At 33.5% G+C, this 21,226-nt stretch overlaps 2 protein-coding genes, 1 long non-coding RNA gene and 2 pseudogenes across 4 annotated transcripts; 3 read left to right on the forward strand and 2 right to left on the reverse strand.

Moving 5' to 3' along the window:
* Positions 1-727: 727 nt before the first annotated feature.
* LOC114403171 lies at positions 728-7,309 on the reverse strand. Of its 2 annotated transcripts, none has more exons than XM_028365959.1 (12): positions 7,088-7,309; positions 6,915-6,955; positions 6,673-6,773; positions 6,485-6,565; positions 5,439-5,518; positions 4,853-4,904; positions 4,419-4,508; positions 3,058-3,126; positions 2,819-2,920; positions 1,919-1,987; positions 1,751-1,807; positions 728-1,051 (listed from the first exon to the last, which is right to left on the reverse strand). In XM_028365959.1, the coding sequence occupies exons 1-12, from the start codon at positions 7,165-7,167 to the stop codon at positions 875-877; spliced, it is 999 nt and encodes a 332-aa protein (XP_028221760.1). In that variant the 5' UTR covers positions 7,168-7,309; the 3' UTR covers positions 728-874. The 2 variants fall into 2 exon arrangements, with proteins under 2 accessions (XP_028221760.1, XP_028221761.1); XM_028365960.1 differs by having other exon boundaries at positions 728-1,034; positions 7,088-7,307.
* A 904-nt stretch (positions 7,310-8,213) lies between these two features.
* LOC114402201 lies at positions 8,214-11,318 on the forward strand (annotated as a pseudogene).
* Positions 11,319-11,576: 258 nt separating this feature from the next.
* On the reverse strand, positions 11,577-13,802 carry LOC114403399 (UPF0603 protein At1g54780, chloroplastic-like). Its single transcript, XM_028366341.1, has 3 exons — positions 13,253-13,802; positions 12,853-13,045; positions 11,577-11,997 (listed from the first exon to the last, which is right to left on the reverse strand). The coding sequence occupies exons 1-3, from the start codon at positions 13,691-13,693 to the stop codon at positions 11,750-11,752; spliced, it is 882 nt and encodes a 293-aa protein (XP_028222142.1). The 5' UTR covers positions 13,694-13,802; the 3' UTR covers positions 11,577-11,749.
* Positions 13,803-14,187: 385 nt separating this feature from the next.
* LOC114403400 lies at positions 14,188-17,885 on the forward strand (annotated as a pseudogene).
* Positions 17,886-19,179: 1,294 nt separating this feature from the next.
* On the forward strand, positions 19,180-20,128 carry LOC114402558. The gene is made up of 4 exons (XR_003664463.1): positions 19,180-19,329; positions 19,421-19,539; positions 19,639-19,735; positions 19,897-20,128. It is a non-coding gene; the product is annotated as an uncharacterized LOC114402558 (long non-coding RNA).
* Positions 20,129-21,226: the final 1,098 nt, after the last annotated feature.

Consider the following 21,226-nt stretch of genomic DNA (forward strand, 5'->3'; position numbering starts at 1 on the left):
TTCTTGCCATCATCAACTTTGCATTGTGTCTCTGACTGTACCTCCTTTTTAGCATTAGAATCCGAACTTCTTACTGCACTTGAGCGTGAACTATCACGTCTTGAACACCCTAAAGTCACTGTCTTCAACGCTTGCGAAGCCAGAGCTTTCGTGAGGAAATGATAGAGCCTGTAACAGATGCCCATAGGTTGAAGATGGAATTCTCTTTTGTCCATCTGCCAAAACTTACCCACAGATAAAGATGTGAAAAGGGTGGAAGAAGAGTTAATCCCACCGTGAACTAGGAATATAGAAGTTTAAATCAGGAAGTAGATATTGAAATATTTGGAAGATATTCTTTGCTTTTCTTAGAAGGGATGTTATCCAAAAAGCTTACAGTCTTTATAAAGTTAATATTGAATCTGAAAGTAGAAAGCAAGAATATAAGAAGGCATTGCTTGATACTGCATCTCCCCCGCTCTGATCAAGTTTAATGCGTAGCAAGAGCACACTTTAGCGATACAATTAATCAGGACTAACACAAATACAAAGATTTATAGGCTTGTTTTAGTGTCTCTTTCCAAATTATTAGCAGGGTTGGAGAATAGAATCACTTTGCCCATTCTTCCACGGTTACTATTTTATTAATATTTTATGTTGGAGAATTCCTTTCCTGCATGGTTTCCATTGATCGATACATTATTTTCCAGTTTGCCAGCAAGAAAGAAACTAATGAGAACGACGGAAGGAAAAAAAAAACCCTCTCCAAATGAGTTTCATTCGAACAACAAAATTTGCATAGGTTTACACCTATATTTGATTTTATTCAGAGGACAAGGCTCCAGTGACAAACAAATGTAAGATTTCAGCTCAACAACATCGGAACATCTAACAATCATAAACTTTGGCTAATAAAAAAAAACAACCATAAACTTTGGTCTCTTTTTTCAAGGAGATAACTGTGATGCTTTTGGTGATATCCGTCCACACAGACGCCAGGTTGCACCAGCATGAAACATAGACTTCTCAAATACCCATATATCACGGACAAGAACCTGGAAATCATAGGAAACTGGCAATCTGGGCATAAGGAAGAAGACATTTATCCAAAATAAAGAGCAATGCACTGAACTTGAGTAAACAATTGATTTTGGAGGTCAAAAGGATGCATGCTTAAAACAGTATGAAGTTCCCTCGGCTAAAGCAGCTTGTCATTTCATAGAAAACGAATGAGTGGCCTACTATATAATTCATGCCACAGAAAATTGATTCCAAACTGTTTCCCTCTATCAATGAGCAAGAAAATAAAAGCCAACGAAGAAAGAAGTGACTATCTTTTCGTTGATGGTTTAATGCATTTTGAAAAATTGGCAGAAAGAAAAAGGAAATGAATATCCAGGAATTCCACAAGAATGGAATGGAAACAGAAATTAAGAGCCTATTTGATTCTCTTATCACTTTTTTTGTTTTATAAACTGTTATCTAAAATGGTTCCCCGCACTAGTCAGCAATTAATTTTTCATCCAAATACTATTAAGCTATGAAAATTGTTTCCAAAATAAGTGTTCTAAAAAAAGCAGAAATAGTTAGGAGATGTTTTCTCATCCTCTTCTGTTTTCTTCAATACTCTTGCTTATGTGCCCTGGAGACAAACTGTTGGAAAACTGAAATATTTTAATGGGACAAACACTTTCAAATGTGTTAAGAGACACATTTTAAAAGACAAAAGCTGTTGTTGAAAGCAATAAAAAAAAGCCCCAACTATCATTACCTCCTTGCTTTTATCTCCAGCTACCACAGAACCTTTTGAGTCATATGCTTCAAATTTCTGCAATTAATATAACATTAATTCACTGTTCTGAGATTTTGAAATTCCTTTTACTCATGAAACCATGGCATAAGTTTTCTGGGATTGGACTAATTTTAATGTTAAGCAAACCTGTTTAGCCAAAATCTCTAGTGTAAGTTGAATAAATGTTTTATTTAGGTCTTTCCGATCAACTCCAATCTGTAATTGAAAAGAAAATCAGCACAAAAATCATTATATTGATAAGCAAATTACTGATTTCAAAATATGTGCACACGTGAGTGCAAAAGAGTGATAGTACAATTCAGCATCATATATTAGCTGCTACAGGACCTGGTCAATTAATACTTCAAGCAAAAAAATATCAATTATATACAATGAAATTGTTTAAATATTTAATCCCAGAAAAGGTCTATGCAGCAGAAACTATGAAAAAGCTTCAAAATTAAGCTTTTGTTCATGGTGCCTACAAGACATAACCGGTAACTCCAGGGAGATGTCCAGAGAAACTTTACAAAGATACCAACAACCAAAAAGAAATTAACTTCAAAATTTTCACTTGTAAAATGGTCAGAACACCTCCAACAATACATCCTACCAAAGCAAATATTATTCCTACTTGATCCAATGGGACCAGATTTTGATCAGTTTTTTTTTTTTTGATCAGCAAAATAAATGTATTATATATATATATATATAAAATTGAAACAGTACCAGAGGTACCAATACAAAAGGGATATACAGTCCTTATATCTAGACACCAGAGATGAATGGTATTCTAGATATTAGGAGAACATCTAGTTTGTTCTATTTGTATCACCCATTACATAAACAAAACCCTGTCTAATATTGCTTGACCAGATTTTGATCAGTGATGCCTCAATGTTAGCAAGTTGACATGTCAGCTCTTTGATGTGACCCAAATGCCAGTAAAGGCAGATGTTCTTTCTCTTATTTCATATTTGTGCTACATTTTGAGTTGTCACATCATATCTTGACCAAAGTATAAACACAGTGCAGAAGAATACTAACCAGACGTGCACGCAAAGTCCGAATCTTAACAACAGGCTCAACCATTTCCCAATATACCCTGCTCCATGCAGTTTCTCTTTGTTTAATTTCATTCTTAAGTGCCTTGGACAAGAAAATGAAACACAAGATCTCATAAATTAAACTACATTCTCTTTAGAAATTATTGATGCAAAAACTGTACAAAACTGTATCAGAGCTCAGATTCACTAATAAAATCACGTAAAGGAACTGAAGCATACAGAAAACATATTCTCAGTAACTGCTTTCCTTAATGTTCTTTTGTCACCTTTAGCTATTAGAGTGTTTATCTGAGAAAAAGAAAAAGGAAACATCAGCATTGGGGCAAAAAAGACATCCCCACTGAAATCAAGGAGAAGAAATTCAAAACAGAACAAAACACATACTACAATGCAAAATAAAGAAACTGCCAGGAAATAGTGAAGATAAATGGTCGTTGCAGGTGAAAATTCGAAACACATCAAAAGGTCAGACATCAATGTCTTCTGTTCTGCCCTTAATTTCTTCAAGGCATTTCTTTAAATTGATTCCCCCGAACACTATGTAAAGTGACAATATCACTACAAAACGGCCTCCCTTCAATTTCTTTCACAATGCACTCTCCTAATCTATTAAATTATAACAATCATGCATCTACATTCTGTCAAAGAAACTGCATGCATTGAATCCCGGTATTCACAAGGTGTGGCAGAGGTGCAGAGACACAAAATAGATGAAGTAAATTTGTTTCTTAAGAAAGGCATCAAATGCCATTTAGATATATTCTTTACCAGGCAGATAATCTGTTCAATTACACTGATGGATGACAAATGAGAAAATCAAGTACGTAAGAATTTGAAATCATCACAATAGTAACTCAACAACCAAAAGAGATTTCAAGTTTATATAAAGACTGAATGTTCTGAGCAAAGTATTCATCATTAATTATTTTTACTAATTTTCATCACTTGTATCAAATTAAATTAATTAAAAATTGATCCCTCTAGTTTTCAACAAATTGATGTAAAGTAGACCCATGTCATATGACACTCTTGTTGATTTGGAACTGATCCACATCATCACCATTGTCAGTAGAGATAGTGCAACACCAGCAAACATGAGCCCCAGAAGCAAAGATGTTGGCATGCCAGCTAGTTTTGCAAATGTGACACTATCTTTGCTGACATAGAAATAATGGGGCACATGGAAGACTGAATTTATTTATATCAATTTGCATTTTGAAAAATATGAGAGTAATACTATTGAAGTTGGAACTAGGGGGACCAAAATAGAACTTGTTTGAAGCTAGAGGGACCAAAAGTGTAATTAATGCACTATTTTTTCCTCTTCATAATTCCTTTTAGTTCTACAGTAGTACTGTGTAGCTTAAACTAATAAGAGGCAATTGATAAAAGATCATTATCAAATGGAAGAAGGAGTCGTAAGACAGAAAAAAAAATAGTGTAGTTTGATTTATTTAGCTGATACCACTTAGTGGGAAAATACTTCGTTGGTTGGTTGTTGTTTGATGTTGTCACTATGAATTTTTTTTTAAAAAAATCTTAGTAAAGGCTACAGATTACAGAATACAACAGGTACAAACCTCCTTGTACATATTGGCAGCCTCATTGTAGAACTGATTTTTTGAATATCCCGTTTTTCTTAACTTTGCAATAGCATAGGCACTTTTGAGCTGCAACAGAGCAAAAAACAAAGCTTGATTAAGGTTATTGATAGCATCCATTAAAATAAAATGGTCCAGGTTCAGTACTTTCAGTGTGATTTTTTTTTTTTTTTCCTTTCCTAATCTCTCATAAAAGAGATATTTAGGAGAGAATGGACATCAAAAAGAGGAAAGGAATTCCTCCTTAAAAGAAAGCAACAATCTGCTGTAATTCTCCAAGATTGGGGTAAAAGAAAAGAATGGAAAAGAACAATTTCGATCAACAAAAATTATTACATTATAGTTAGGCCCTATTCTCTAAATCCGGGGGAATAGTGCAAACCAAACTTAAAATAAGTTATATACATCATCACCTCAAGAATGATGTCATTTTTTGTTCTTCTCAAACCACTTCTAGTGAACCATCTGATACATCAGAGAAATTATACATAAGATCATGATACATAATTATAATAGTTTATAAGGAAATATAATGCTATACACAGGTTGAAGGCACATCAAATTGGTGAAACAAAATACATAGAAAAAGGTGTAACAAATTCTTGGTTAAATATGTTTTGGTCCCTGCAAAAATTTTGAAATTCAGTTTTGGATCCTCTAAAAAAATTTGTCCGTTTTTTGTCCCTCTAATTTTGAAACGCACAACCTTTTGGTCTTCAAAGTGGTTTAGATAGAGCTTAATAGAGGGATGAAAAGTGGTTTAGATAGTGCTTGAGGAACAAAAGTGGTGAATTTCAAAATTAGAAGGACGAAAAATAGACAAAAAAATTTAGAGGGACTGAAACCAAACTTCGATATTTTTAGAGGGACCAAAGACATATTTTACCCAAAATTCTAAATGTTAAAACAAACCCATAAATAGCTATGCAAATTTTAGAGAGTATGCTAGTGATAAAAAGCCATGTATAAACCATGGAGATTTAAAACCAGAGATCTAACCTCTTCCAAAATGGGATTTTATCACGAGGTTCATAAGGTTCATAGATAAATCCAGGACTTGATAGGGATATTTGTTGTCCCTGCATCAATGATATGTCAGCAAAGCATCAAAGTTATTATCTGATCTGCAAAATAATGCCTTGTTTGATATCTGTTTCTGTTTTCAATTTTTAAAACTGTTTTGAAATTTGTTTAAGATCAATTTTTTAAAACTAGCTAAATTAATGCTCAATTTTTTGTTGTTCTTTTATCTTTAAAACTGAAAACAGAAATGGAACAATCTCTAAATGACCACAGACTGTCATCATAGATCAAATTTGGTTACATTATCCTTTTAAGAGTACTATAATGACAGATTTTGTTAAGTAGATAAATGCAAATTCAAATAAGAGGGTAACCTGAAATCCATCTAATCATCAACTCTCTAGGTGACTGTTTTAGAGAACAACACACAAACTAGGTGCATGTTCTTATATCTAGCATATCCAAGTTGTTAATGATGGACGGTTCTCATGTGGTCTGCCAATTGAAATGCTAATTTGCTTTGAATGTTGCAAAAATATTCTGAATTTACAAATGATCAAAATCTTTTTAATGCCTTAGCTATAGCCATAAACTGCATGTCTTAGGTTCCACTCATCATCCCATCGAAGAGTAGAAAAAACAGTTTTTTGAAGAATCCCTTTACATCAATTGGTATTTTTTTTCATAGAAAGGAAACATGAGATAATAAATCCAGTAATTCAATTCAAATAGTCAAATAAATGGCTATATAGCCCAGCATAAAAGAAGGGAATAAATGAGAGAGACAATAACAATTCAATTAAAAACACCAGAACATCAGAAGCTCCATAACTAAAGACTATACCTGAAAGATAAAGGAAACAGGTACTTTACTTCATACAACAAAACTCATCAAGTAAATTTTATAAATCCAATACAATAAGTATACATTGGACAATGCTAGTATATATCATATACCATGAAGAATAGCAGAAAATGCTTGAGTGTCATAAAAACGAAGAAGACACTTAAGAGAGAATTACCACTTGTCGCGCTTGTGCTGAGGCTTTGACTTGAGTACTTAACATCCTCCTATTGTTCATGAAAATGGACAACTCAGCAGCCTAAGAAATGTTAGAAAAGAAACACATAGAAAAAGACACAAGAAATTTAGGAACTCAAATCCCAAAAATCACTGTCTTGATAAGATAACACGTTCAAGAATATTTACCATTGTAGATCGAAGCGTCAAAGATTTTACACCAGCAAAGGGAAAACCATCTTGGCCCTTTAACAAATGGGAATGGAAGCTCCTGAAATTACCCTCAGAACCTGATCAAGCAAAAAAAAAACTCGTACTGTCAACAAATTGAAGCTCAAAAACCAATTCTGAATCATACGCATAAATCTCTCTTATAAAATCCCTTTCGCACCCAAACGAAACAACAACAAAATGTTAAAAGAGATTATTACCGTTTGATAGAGCAGAGGAATAACTCTTGCAGCTGCCGAGCCTGAAAATTCAAACACACCGAAATCATAGAAAAAACTGCATAATGACATTCATTTCAAGCTGAAAACAACCGTTTGGCTTTCATGAAGAAGATGTATTTTTCTCAGAAAGCATGGAAAGTAGTGTTACTCACAGATACGACGAAGATTCTCCAATCTGAGATGAACGATAGAGTGTCCGAACTAAGTGTAAGCGTTTGAACGGCGTCATCATTTTCAGCTTCGATTCAGAAACATTACAGTCACAGTTACACCTTTTTATTCACAGATGAATGATCGATCGATCTATGCTAGATTGAACCACAACACAGGTCTCTCTGGTTTTTCAAGGGTTTAAGCCTTTAACTTGATTAAAAAAAATAGTAGAAAACTAGAATTTACTCAGAATGAATTCGAGTGGGCCAATAGAATAGTATACCCATTTATCCTCAGGTTGGGCCTGTCCAGGAGGCTCCAATTTGAGTATTTTAGGCCTGGGCTGTGGTTGGACATTGGCACTTACTATTTACACTCCTGCTTCGCTAAGTACACCCAAATCTCCCTTTTTTACATCTTAATTATCCATTATACCCTTTTTACTTGCAGGATTATACCCTGAGAACCCATTTTCCTTTCCGGAAGTTCCTTTCTAGAATATTATATATCTATTCTGGAAATATATTTTTGGAACTAGTTCTAGAAATACATTTTCAGAATAGGTATATGATATTCTAGAAAGACATTTCTTGTAATAATAAATTTAAGATTGTTGAAGTTGTAAATGCTTATCTTACATCTTTATATTTGTTAGTCTTATTTTCATCTTATCATTAGTGTTCTTTAAATCCTATTTAAAATATTATTTTTGTTCTTTAAATGGGTTCTAAGGGGTGTACTCCTTTAAGTAAAAAGGGTATAATGGATAATTAAGATGTAAAAAGGGGGATTGGGGGTGTACTTAGAAAAAAAGGGGGGTATACTCCTTCACGTGAGGTCCAGTCCGTTTATTAATTGTTCAAAATCATCATCATCATAAAGTCATTTTGATAAAATTAATTTGTATCTTTTAATATTGGCACAAGACTTTGTTTTTTCTTCAAAAGAATCTGTTAAATAATTCACGAATCTAATTTTGCTGCTGGTTTGGCACATTAGCTCATGGGTAGCCCAAACAAGAAATAATTAAATAAAAGGATCAATATGTTCACACATCACAGCATATAACACAAACCGAGAAATGTGGACTTTGTTAATGCTAATGCATCTGTCTTTTCACTCTCATTGGATTGCATGGACACAGTTGTGATTGCTAAGTGTAAAGGCTCACGGAATCCATAGTGTTGAAGCAATATTGTCTCGTGGAGATGCTAGTTAAGACAAATTACACGCATCCAAATGCAAGACAAACCATCTCTTAAGTCTTAAACTTATGCAATAGTCTTTCAACAGTGCAATACCTAAGTCTGGTTTTCTTGAACGGTATAAGGATAGTAACATGGCAATGCAAAGCAAAAGGAACGGTTTCCTTTTGGATTCAGTTGCTTTCTTACTATCATAAGCAAGCTTTTCCTTTGTTATCGGGACTTTACTTTGAAGCAACCGATTCTGGGTGTGCAATGCAATGCATGCATAAAGCTAGCTATAATCGGTATTCGTCTACCTATGTTATAGGTGTTTGGCACAAATAAAGTGAGAGTTGCCATGGATTCTAAGAATGTTGTTGCTTTTCAAGTTGTCACATTTTGTATATGCTTGGCTGTGGCAAATTCAGTTGACTTTGGTTACCCAGCAGTTTTCAACTTTGGTGATTCAAACTCAGACACAGGTGAACTGGCTGCAGGAATGGGATTTCTAGTTGTCCCGCCTTATGGACAAAATTACTTCGAAACCCCATCTGGGTCATAGTTGACTTCCTAAGTAAGTTTCTAATCTTTCATGAATTTGTCTTATACTTATTTCAATAATCTTGATTAGTCTTAATGCTCACATTTATTTCACCTTTTAATATTCCTTCTCTAAAATTTAGGACCTTACATCTAATGCGTTAATGTACAAGAAAGTCCTAAGGCCAGTTAGGAACTCAAGAAATTTTAGTAAGCTCTTCTATGCATGATCTGATGTGACCAAGGGGAATCACACCCTATTTTTTTTTACTGTGCTTTCTAGATTCCACTATATTGGGCCCAAGGATCATAAGCGTACCCCTCTTCAATCGGACGGTCCTAAGCCCCTCAAGTGTCAAAGCCAAAAAGACGGGGGCGCTTGTTCGGACGATCCATAATCGGTTGGTCCATAATGTAACTTTGAGAGGGCATGTTACTGGCAATGCTCCTCACTGATTATTTTAAGATTATACATCGAATTAAGTTAATTATTGATATAATATATCAATGGTTCACTTCCATAATAAGTATATGACTTGCCAGACAAACCATCTAATGTTACATATGTGAGGTACCTAAGCCATAAGCATATGTAACAAGTGTTTTGGAACAAGAGGAAACTCTAGAAGGCTTGAAAATCATCCATGCTATGATGAACATGAAGCCATGTCCACCACCACCACATGTATCATTTGCATTGACATGATAGTTCCATGTGTTTTTGGTTGATCATTGCAGTGGATTCGATGAAATTTCCATTCTTAAATGCCTACATGGATTCAGTGGGTTTGCCAAATTTTCAGCATGGATGCAACTTTGCAGCAGCAGGTTCAACTATCCTTCCAGCCACTGCCACATCCATCAGCTCGTTTGGATTTGAGGTTCAGGTATTTCAGTTTCTGAGATTCAGAGCTCAGTCTCTTCAATTTCTTCAAGGTATATGACAAATAAATCAAGTGTCTTCTCATTACTTTGGTTTCAAAATCTAGTTTGCTGTTTATGACATTCATTCATTTAAAGGAAAATTATCACAATAAAGTTTCAGGAAAGAAATTTGATCAGTACGTCCCAACTGAAGACTATTTTGAGAAGGGATTATACATGTTTGACATAGGCCAGAACGATCTTGATGGTGCATTTTATTCAAAAACATTGGACCAAATACTTGCCTCAATTCCAACAATCTATTGGAATTTGAAACTGGAATAAAGGTTGGTTTCATTGTGTCTAATAAAATATGAATTAGTGCATTTTTATTCAAATTATTTCCTAAAAGTTTCTTTACTTCCAAAGTATAAAATAGTTCTACTGAGATTAGCATTCACTCTCTGATTTGTGTGCTAGAAACTGTATGACAGCGGGGCTAGGAATTTCTGGATACATAACACGGGTCCACTCGGATGCTTGCCTCAGGTTGTTGCCAAATTTGGCACTAATCCTTCAAAGCTTGATGAACTAGGATGTGTTAGTTCACCCAATAAAGCGGCCAAATACACAGCTTCAAGCTTTTCGTAGTAAATTTAAGGGCCAGTATCCAGATGCAAATGTTACACGTTGATGTTTTTACCATAAAATCAAACCTCATTGCAAACTATTCTAAATATGGTGAGAGTAACTTAAAACATTTATTGTTGCCTCATCTTAATTCCATTTTACTCTTGATTTTGCTATATAGTTTTGGATGATGATTGTTTCCTAGAGATTTTGATGTTTATTTTTATAGATTTTAAATTCCTCATATCATATTGTGATATGGCCTTGGCATCGTGTGATGTGCCCCATGCAGCAGCAACTTCTGTTTTACTCATACTTCTTACTATAGTCTTTTAATTACTCATCACTGTGACATGATTTGACAATGGAAGAATATAAAAGAACGACTTGCACATACACTACATAACACTCCATGGGAATTCATTTTCTTCTTCTTTTGAGCTTTGTTTTCTCCCGAGTCTCCTTCCTCTTTTTACCCTGTAATCATTGTGATTGCAGCACTTGTTTACAATCCTTAAAATGCTAGAAGTGTGTCCAAGTCAGTGGTCAATATAGGAATCAGGATAAACCTGGCATAGTTTCTTTTGTAACACATAAGTATTTGTTGGGGCAAACATTGAACTTTGACAGTCAAGCTTCATGCGGGCTAGCAAAGATCTTGGATGGAACCACAATAACAGCAAAAGGTTGCAATGACAGCAGTGTGTATGTAATCTGGGACGGGACTCATTACATTGAGGCTGCAAATCAATATGTGGCATCACAAATTCTCACAGGAAACTACTCCAACACTCTTTTGGGAGGCAAATTGCCCTTCCTTCTCTAGCTCAAGTTCTAAATCCCTATCCGTTTACTGTTATAATAGTTTTATTCTTTCTGTGCTGGTTAGTGAAACTACCAGCTGATTGTAACCTTGATTGACAGTTAAGGTCTTACAAACATATATGATTTAAGACTGATTCAACTCACTTTGTGACATAGTCAGTGAAAGAGTTTCTATGGAGCTTACTTGGACTTATCATAAAAGTATTTAAACTAAAAATTGAAAGTGTTTGGTTAAAATTAAGGAATCTCCCAAGTCCTGTAAGTTCATAATATTATGAGGCGGCATTAAAGTATATACATTAATGCAATGTACAAAGCTAGGAATTAGGAACCCCAGTTCTATATTAGATTTATTGAAGAAAAAAAGTACACTCAACAGGAAACTGAAAGAGGAGCAGGGAACTATAACTCGTTCTACCTGACTTAAGATCGCCAACCAGCATATAAAAATGGTCAAATGCATATATACTTCAGAATAGCATTTACAAGCAAAAACTGCCATCTTATTCTTCAGCTTTCGCAAACTCAATTGTGACATGAGCATGGTTACAACTGTACATTATACATCTGAATTTGAACAGTGAAAATTTGAAAAAGAGATCTAGTAATATTATCTTATTTTTTGGATACATAGGCATAGTACTGTGCCATAGGAACAACGAATGCAATGACCAACAAACCTCCAACTACAAGAGTGAATTGTCCACGCTTCTCTTCTGTCTCTTCCTTGGTTTTGAAATTAGACTCACGTTTGTTGTCTTTAACTGTTGGCCCACCAGGATCTGGAAGCCCATCAATGGCAGCAGCTAGCCGTTTAGCAGTGCTAAAAATAGCTTCATTGTACTTCTCATCCGTAGCCAATACTGCATATATAAACCAGACATAGGTAGTTTTGTACCCCTTCAAAAAGTAAAAATGATTATAGCTGTTCCTTACTGAGTAAAGCTTCAGAAGATCAACAAGTTTTATAAATAGAAATTAATTAGAAAACATTCACAATATAAAGGTTTTTATATTTTCGTTCAATCATATACTGTCATGATATATTGTAAAATTGTCATGGCACATGACTTTTGATCTCTATACCTGGATAATTTTTATGTTTTACACCTAGAAATTACTTGTTTTAATATCTACACATACACTTTTTAATCTCTTTTAGTTCCTATCCAAAATAGTATGTACTAAAATGGATTAAAAAGTATATGCATAGGGACTAAAACAAGTACTCCCTCCAGACTCATATATAAGCAAAAGAGTAATCTTATATGTTGAACTTAAATATAAGTAAATCTAACTAATTTTGTCATATTTAATGTTATCATTTTTAAAATACTTTTCATTTAATTCTAATTCTATTTTCAATGACTCTTTTTTATTCATGATAGTAAGTTTCAATGAAGAACATTATAGAAATAACTTTATTTTTTACTTAAGATTAAGAAAATTAAATCATGTCAACTAACTTTCTTAATTAGTGTGAAATTAATTATTTTTGTTTATATATGAGGCTAGAGGGAGCATGTCTTAGGTGTAGGACTAAAACAAGTAGCTTCTAGTGAAGAGACTAAAATGTAAATATTTGCATGTATAAGAATCAAATTAGTAATTAAGCCTAATTACTTTAAAAGTCGTAGATTCCTAATCCTATAGTATATTATAGAAATCTTTGTACTATGACAATTAAACTCTTGTAAATAATACAAACTTGCAAGTACCAGGAAGGTTCTCTGAGACGGTAGCATCAAGGATCTTTTCCCCCACAGCTTCAACAAAAGCCGGGCCACCAGTGACTGCTCCTTCTTTCTGACTCGTGACAAGCACCACAATACCCTTCTTGTTCCCTTCTTCTACAGAAGGGTACCAACGCTCCAAGACTTGGTCAGCATACTCAAATGCATCAGCTTTGCTCTGCATTCAACCACATTATACTATCAAAACATTTCATTTAGCATTTAGCATTTTGTTTGGTCCTTTCATGCTTCACTTTAGTTGCATGGCAGAGAACATGAACAAGTTTGCACAACAAGCTCAATGCTTCTTCACAGCACATCATGTGGAAACATATGAAAGAAAGTTTCATAATTCATTATTTAAGCACATAGTTGTGTAACTAACCGTGAGCTTTCGAACAGTTATAAAATTGATCCGGAAGTTCTTCCTTGATTCCAAATCAGACAACAACTGCTTCAAATCGGACCTGGTTACCCTACTAAGCACTCCTGCATCATCAAACACATAAGAATCTTTGGGTGGACCCTCGTTAAGTACATCAAACTCAGATGCCAGTGCATTGCCATTGAACAAAACTGGGCTAAAGTTGAGTGCCAAGGAGATAGCCAAAGCTGCTAGGCCTTGTTGAGCATGAGCCAACCAGCTTGTGCCTGATGAAGGTTTAGGAGATAAAGTTTGGTTCTTTCTGAGACTAGAAACAATGGGTTTCGAGCAAAAGAGAGAATTTGACTTGGGTTGCGGAGAGGGAGCCAAGAGAATTCTTGAGGGTGAAGGTTTGATGTTGAGGAGTGGAGAGAGAGAGTGAGGAGGAAAAATAGTTCCCATGATGGGGATCAGCAAGGATTCAACTTCAAGTGCAGAAGAGTGCTTCTTCTCTTCCACATCATTCCTTGTCCTATGATTTGGTTCGGATTTCGGGTGGTCTGGATTGGTTGGCTGTGTCTGAAAGCGGATAACGTCTATTAGCCATGTGGATCTTTTGGTCCACAACTATAAATTTTCCATTTTTCTTTCTATTTTCCCCCTAGTGAGCCTGCGTTTGTAGATAGATAAATATAAATAAATCTATGCTAAACTTTTGATATATTATTTTGCATGATTCATGAATAAAACTTATTATCACATATTACATAGATCAACCCATATATAGTTGTTTTAGTTTAACTAGAATCTCTCTCAAATTAGAATCTAAAATGTATTTTGATAAATACTCAAAAGAAAAAATATTTTGTCATATACAATAATTCTTTTATAATATTTTTTTTTTCTTTAGATGGGACAATCTCATTTGAATTGGATAAAATCAATTAAAGTTTTGTGAAGTGTTGAACATTAGTATGTTTTTGGTGGAGATCTCTAATTAAACTTGACAATCTCACGCTAGTGGATTCAGGTGTATAATTGTGCCTCATGGAAATGATGGAAGATACAAGAATTCCTAAAAAGAAATAAATAAAATTTACTTATTACAGTGACTTTAAGTGCCCCTGAATTGAGAAAATTTCAAAAGCAATTTATTTTAGCTGAAACTGATGATAACTGTCTCCATGCACTTTCTTTCATGGCCGTTCTTTTCTCCAATCTCATCAGCATCACCAACAACACCAAACCTCGCTTCCCTTTCAGCTCAAAACCCATAATTTGTGGGGCCAAACGGAACCTCATCCTTCAAACTCCTCTCGTCTGCATTGGCATTGGCCTAACTCCTCAAGTCTCAGTTGCGCAATCTTCACCTCAAGAGTCGTCGCCGTCCAAATCGCTTCTTTCTAGCTTTGAAAACACGACATCTTGGTTTCAGTTCTACGGTGATGGGTTTGCCATTCGAGTCCCACCAGAGTTTAAGGATATCATGGAACCTGAGGTGCACTTAACTACTTTTCTCTCTCAATTTTTAATTGTAATTTCCTAAATGACTCAAAAGTAGATTAATTCTTTATTAGTCATTTTTTTTATTGTTGAACTTGGTAAATTGTAATTTAGAAAATTACAATTGGAAAATGATTGCAAAATGTGTTAATAGAAACTTTAAGTTGCCTATAACTTTTACTAATGACAGGTTTGTGTAACTCAGCTGAATCCAGTTTCGGTTAGTTGAAGTTTGATGTAATAGTTAATTAAGTCACCTTTTTTGGTTGAAGACAGTTCAATAAGATAGACTTATTAGTTAAATAAGGTGTCTATAATGCACGATGCACCACTGTAATATTAATTTTCCAGAACCTGCATCTTAACAACAAAGCATTGAAACATTATGAAATTTTCAGTTGAATGAGCTAGGCTTCCATTTGCTTGCAGGATTTCGATGCTGGACAGTCTCTTTATGGGGACAAGGCAAAGACAGACTTTTTCAGCACGGTTTGCATCTTCCGATGGGTATTTTTTATATCAAACTCCCAACTCCCTATTTTCTTTGCACTGGTGTATTTTTAGAAGGAAACATGATCATCTTGTCTGTGATTGAAACAGATCAGAGATTCTAAGTGTTGTTACTCGGCCAGCCAATCAACTTAAAATCACCTTCTTACAGGTAATTGGACAGTCAATGACATTTTATTATACACATACACACACGGCATAAAATTTTCACAATGGTTGAGTAATTAGTAACAGACAAGCAAGGCATTTTGCTATCTGTACATCAGAAACCCTTGTTTGCCTTTTGCCATTTGGTTCCTTTCTAGTTCAATGCTGAGTTAGCATTAGACTCTTTCTTATTGCAAGTTTTTCCTTTTTATGAACTAGGACTAAAATTAGGAACTTTTTGCTACTGATAATAGTTTCATAAAGGATGGAGAAACTGATCTAATCCTTGTAATTTATTATCACTTTACTTCGACATGATTTCAACTATCAGAAGCTCTCATTAATGTCTTTGTCCTAAGAGAACACATGCACTAATGTACAGTACAGTATATCAGCCATCAGGCTTTTGTGCCTGTGTTATGACAAGTCACTGTTAACTGAGATTAGATCTACTCCTATTTTTTATTATTGATGTGAATTCCTCAAGGAACTTACATATTCGTCACTGATTGGAACAGGCTCAGAATATAACTGATTTAGGTTCTCTGAAGGAAGCAGCAAAAATTTTTGTTCCAGGTACAATTTTTTAAAACGTATACATGTTTTTGTAGGTTCAGAAAGAAGTTGACTTTGTTCTAAGTTTATCTTTATGTTACAGATTGTTATATCCTAACATTTAGTTATTTGAATGATATGATGTGCTTCGTCACTCTTTCTGTTTACTCAGTTCTTGGTTTTAGTATTTCATTTTGCTCATGATGTGAATGCAGGAGGCTCAAAAATTTATTCTGCAAGATCAATAAAAATAAAGGAAGATGAGGGTTTTACGTAAGTTCATTTTCAACTTACTGGAACTATATACACCAAAGGCTCCCTCCTTATTTAGGATAAAATACATGAATTAGTTCTTTTTTAGTTCTATATTGTTATTTAAAAAAAAAAGGATTATCATAGAACAGAAGGCTATAAATATACAGCATTGATACCCTTTCTCCCATTGTTTGATTGGATACTCAAAATGCTAGTGAAGAAAACTCTGGATGTGTGATTTAATCCTTTAAGCCATTTTTATTTCATCTGGAACCAGTCCTATTTATGTGTCTACTCTCTATACCATTGATTTTTTTTTTATTGCATCAAATTCCAATGCATTATTGACTTTTATAATTTCAGGACTTACTATTTCTATGAATTTGGTAGAGATAACCAACACGTAGCATTGATGACAGGCATCAGCAGTGGAAAGGTTTGTTACTACAAGCATTTTAATGATATAACTAACCCATCCACATATACTTGATTGGGTATGCAATGGCAGGAGTATCATTGGTCATCAACTTTTGCTAGTTGACCCAGTGCCAATAGAGAACATTCCCATTATTCCCTCCGGTCTCAAATGTAAGCAACAAAAAATCCATATATTTTGGTCTCAAATATCAGCAAGTCCCAACTAATTTTACTATATTTAATGAGATCATCTCCAAGATGTCCTTTATTTAATTGGGATTCTATTTACAATGATCATTTTCTTGATATCAACTTCCAATCAAAGATAGTTTGGGAAGAAAACTTATTTTGTTAGTGGGATTAACAAAATTAAATGATGATAACTAATTTTCTTAATTAGTGTGAACTGTGAAGTTAGTTAGTTTTTTTTTTTTTTGCTTATAATTGAGACTAGAAGGAGTAATTCTTTGCTGTTGCACGTCAATCACTTTTATATTTTCACCAACATAAATTACAGAAAAGTAAGACATCAGGTCCTTATATTCTGTAGGCTTTTATTGCTGGAGCAACTGCACCACAGTCCAAGTGGGACAGTGATGGTGTAAAACTTCGTTCTGCTGCAATATCATTAAAACTTCTGTGGCCATGTGCTGAATTTTTTTAGCTGGGTATGTCAACTCATTATTTCAACACTTCAGTGATATGGTTTTTAATATTTTCATGTAGACAAGTAGTGTAATTCTGTCTTCTATTTTAAGTCAAGATTTTTATATAAACTTCATAGAGTATTAAAGACCAGTCGTTTCCCTGTTTCATAGTCTAAATTTGTGTTTGAAGCTGAAGCCTGGGGTAAAGTAATGTTTAATCCAGCTGCTGAGAACTGAGGTTGTTATAGTATTATACAGAAAATCACAACTATGGCTAGAACAATGACTTCTTGTACTACTTTTAACTGCTTCTGTACGACTCTTTCTAGCTTCCAAATTAATGGTTTATTATTTTGATTTGAAGCAGTTCTCTACTTGTCCCCTGCATGATTGCAGACTGCAGTAATCTTGACACACGATTCAATTTCATTGGGTGCTCAGCTGCCTGTCAAAGTTGAAAAGTAGTTAACAATGCATTGGACATTAAATTAATATTCTGTTGAATGTTGTGAGGCTACTGCTTTTACTGATTACTGAATTTTTGATTTAAGTATTGACATTTAATTGGATAAAATGCATTTACTATTTTTATGAGTTACTAAGGTATGATTCTATTCTTACTTATTGGTCGTCAAATGAGAAGTGTAATAAGTTATTTCTCTTACCAATTTTGTATCATAACCCATAAGCTTTACCTTCCTAATTCTTTCATTTGATGATGTATATCAAGCGTTTCATATGAAAGTGTACTGAAGTTTTGCGAGTGAGGGGAGAGATCAGTGGACATCAAATGCATACATAATACTCAGTAAAGAATAATTAACCAATCTGACTAAAAACAATATTAATGAACACTCGGCTTAGACTACTTTTTCTAAATGAACTGGTTGGTTGCTCAGCATGAACGAGTATTTTACTATTTTTAAGTTGCCTAATCTCTTATCTCTTATTTAGCATAAATGCAGCACCAAGATTTAGAAAGCACAAATGCGACCCAAAACATAAATATGATATCATACGGGCATGAACTTAGAGATACACAACACAAGCTTAAAATATGCACAACAAAATTAGCATAAATTGCATTAATCAAACTGAGAGAGAATCATTATTTTAAAAGTGTGCATGAGTTAATATGGACATAAAGTTATAATTCATATAAACATTATTGAAAAAAATAGGTGTTGAGATAAGGTTAAGATAAAATATACAAGTGAAGAAATCTTAATTTTATGAATTAACTTTTGAGGTTGAGTTAAACTTTAATCCAAATCCTAGTATGATATCAGAGCCTAAAAAATAGGATAATCCTCATTTTTTGAGCTTACTAATAGATTTGAATTACACTCAAACTCACTTTCTAATAAAAAAATATCTTGGTATTGATATATACATATTACTATAAAGATTTAAATAAGAAAATAAAAATATAAGATGCATATAGCAGTACCTCAGAGTGCATTTTTATTTTAGATTTTGGTGGAATTGATTTTAAAAAAATGATTTGTGTTTGGGTATAATATTTTTAAAATGCATTTAGAATAACTGATTTTGAGCCTCTTTGTACGTACTACCAAATTCCGTTTCGCTGGCAAAGTGCCTTTTTTTTGGCTTTAAGAAAAGTGTCTTAGTTTTGAGATCAAGATTATATTTGTTATAATTAGAAAAAAAAGATGTTCCTCTTTTTATATATATAAAGGATCAGAAGTAGTAATATAGGAGTGGCAAGGAAATATAGACAGCTAGTCAATTTACTGCATGAAGGTTAGGTTTCTCTCATTATTCAGAAATAATTCTGAAAAAAAAAATATGACTTGCAGTTTGTTGTCACACTCAAGTCAACGTTACCTGCCAATAGGTGCCATCCTCCACGTTGTGACTTGTCATAATTCTGAAACGTGTTTAATATTTATGTTGGTGTATAGAACCAAGCTAACCAAGTTGTTTATAACTCTCCCTTTCGTCCTCTAACTAATCCAAAACAATGTGTTTGTTTCCTCAGTGATCATCACCACTTTCAGAAAGAACAACAAGTACTTAACCTGAATGCTCACGATGGCTTTGGTACAGTATATAGACTCAACTCATTCTTCTAGTCTCCACGTACAATTCTACGTTGTCGTAAATTTTGCTTGGTTTGGTTAAATCATTACAGGGGCTGTGTTCTGGAATGGTGGTGTTGTTGGTGACCAAGTTTCATAGTGCTGAGATTTTAATATTCAGTGAAGACTTGTTCTTTCTTTACTTGCTTCCCCCAATCACTTTCAATGCCGGGTAAGTATGTATGTTTATCACTTATCATCTTTCTCTATCTGTCTATTATTTCTCTATCAATTAGTCTATTTATTATCTTATTTTCAAATGGCATGTTAGTTCCAAGTCAAGAAGAAACAGTTCTTCAAGAATTTCACAACTATACTGCTCTTTGGAGTCGTTGGAACAGTTGTTTCATTCTGTCTGATATCTGTTGGTAAGATCTCCTTTATTTTTTGTTCTAATTTCAGAGCTGAACCTTTTGTTGAATACCAATGATAAAGAGTTGCTTTCATGGTCAATTACACAATCTATGTGGAATGAAGTTAAGGAACTGAATAAAGACTCAATATAATTTCTTCTGCACAACTTCTCTAGGTGCCCTTCTGCTTATTCAGAGGATTGGCATATCTAACCTTGACATAAAAGATTACCTAGGTGAGAAATAGTTTTTGGTTTACAGAAATCTCACTCTCTGTCTCTTAATCTAATCATCACTTTTCCTTCTACATGTGAAGCAATCGGTGTCATATTGTCAGCAACGGACTCAGTTTGTACACTGCAGGTGCAAGTATACAAATATGTATTTCAAATTTACTATACCAGAGAATAGTCTATACACTAATGTAAAAGGTTTTTATATTGTCATATGTGATATCATTTAATCCGATATACATATTTATATAATAAAAAACATGAAAATACATAATTATATAAAATAATTTTATTCAATAAAAATAAAAGAACTCACATGAATAAAAGATTCACATTTGTGTTAATCACCAAATTAAAAACTTATCAATTAAAGGTATGAAAAGATTTTCGACTTAAAACAAGGTTGTTCAAGTTTACAAAAGAACTCAAGTTAAGTAGTAAAATAAAATAGAATAAAATGACATGTTTAGAGTTAAAACAGAAACTCATGTCCAATGTCACATCCTATAAGACCATTGTGTCTCGACATCTTCTACCATAAGGTTCCTTAAAGTAATTCAGTTAGTCATCTATTCTCATGAATACAAAGATTCGAGATCATCACACTATCCAAATACAAACAACACACGAAAAGTAAATTATCACGTTCCTAAACAAATAAAAATAAACAAAAAACACTTATATATAATATAAGTATAACAAGCTAAATTTAGTACAATTTGAATCATTTTACCACTCATTGTATGACATCACCAAAGATTTAATCACAAAATCACATTCCACACATTTACATTAATCACGTGTTAAGAACAACAAATCTCAAGTAAAACACAATATTTCACACTCACACAATTCATTACCCACTATCACGTAACAAGTCACAATGATGATTATAGAGTAATGTATCAATATTAATTTTTCTCTCACTATTAAGTAGGGAGACATAGAAACATATGTTACGAAATCATTATATTAGTTATTGTATTATTTTAAGATATTTCAACTAGCGCATTAATCAAAGTAATGAAAATATATAGCATCTAGATAGGTGTATGCTAATTTATTTATTTTCTAAACTTTGTTCTGTAGGAAATATTATAAGATATAATAATAGAGAGCATAATACAAAAAAAAAAATATAATATTTGAAAACTAAAAAATATAATTCAAATAATTGATGTACAAATATAAAAATTCAACAGTTTAAAACTAATTTAAAAACTAAAAAATATAATTACTCCAAAATATTTCTACCAATAAAATAAATTAAAAT

This window comes from Glycine soja, chromosome 20 (assembly GCF_004193775.1).
Source record: "Glycine soja cultivar W05 chromosome 20, ASM419377v2, whole genome shotgun sequence".
NCBI classification, from domain to species: Eukaryota; Viridiplantae; Streptophyta; class Magnoliopsida; order Fabales; family Fabaceae; genus Glycine; species Glycine soja.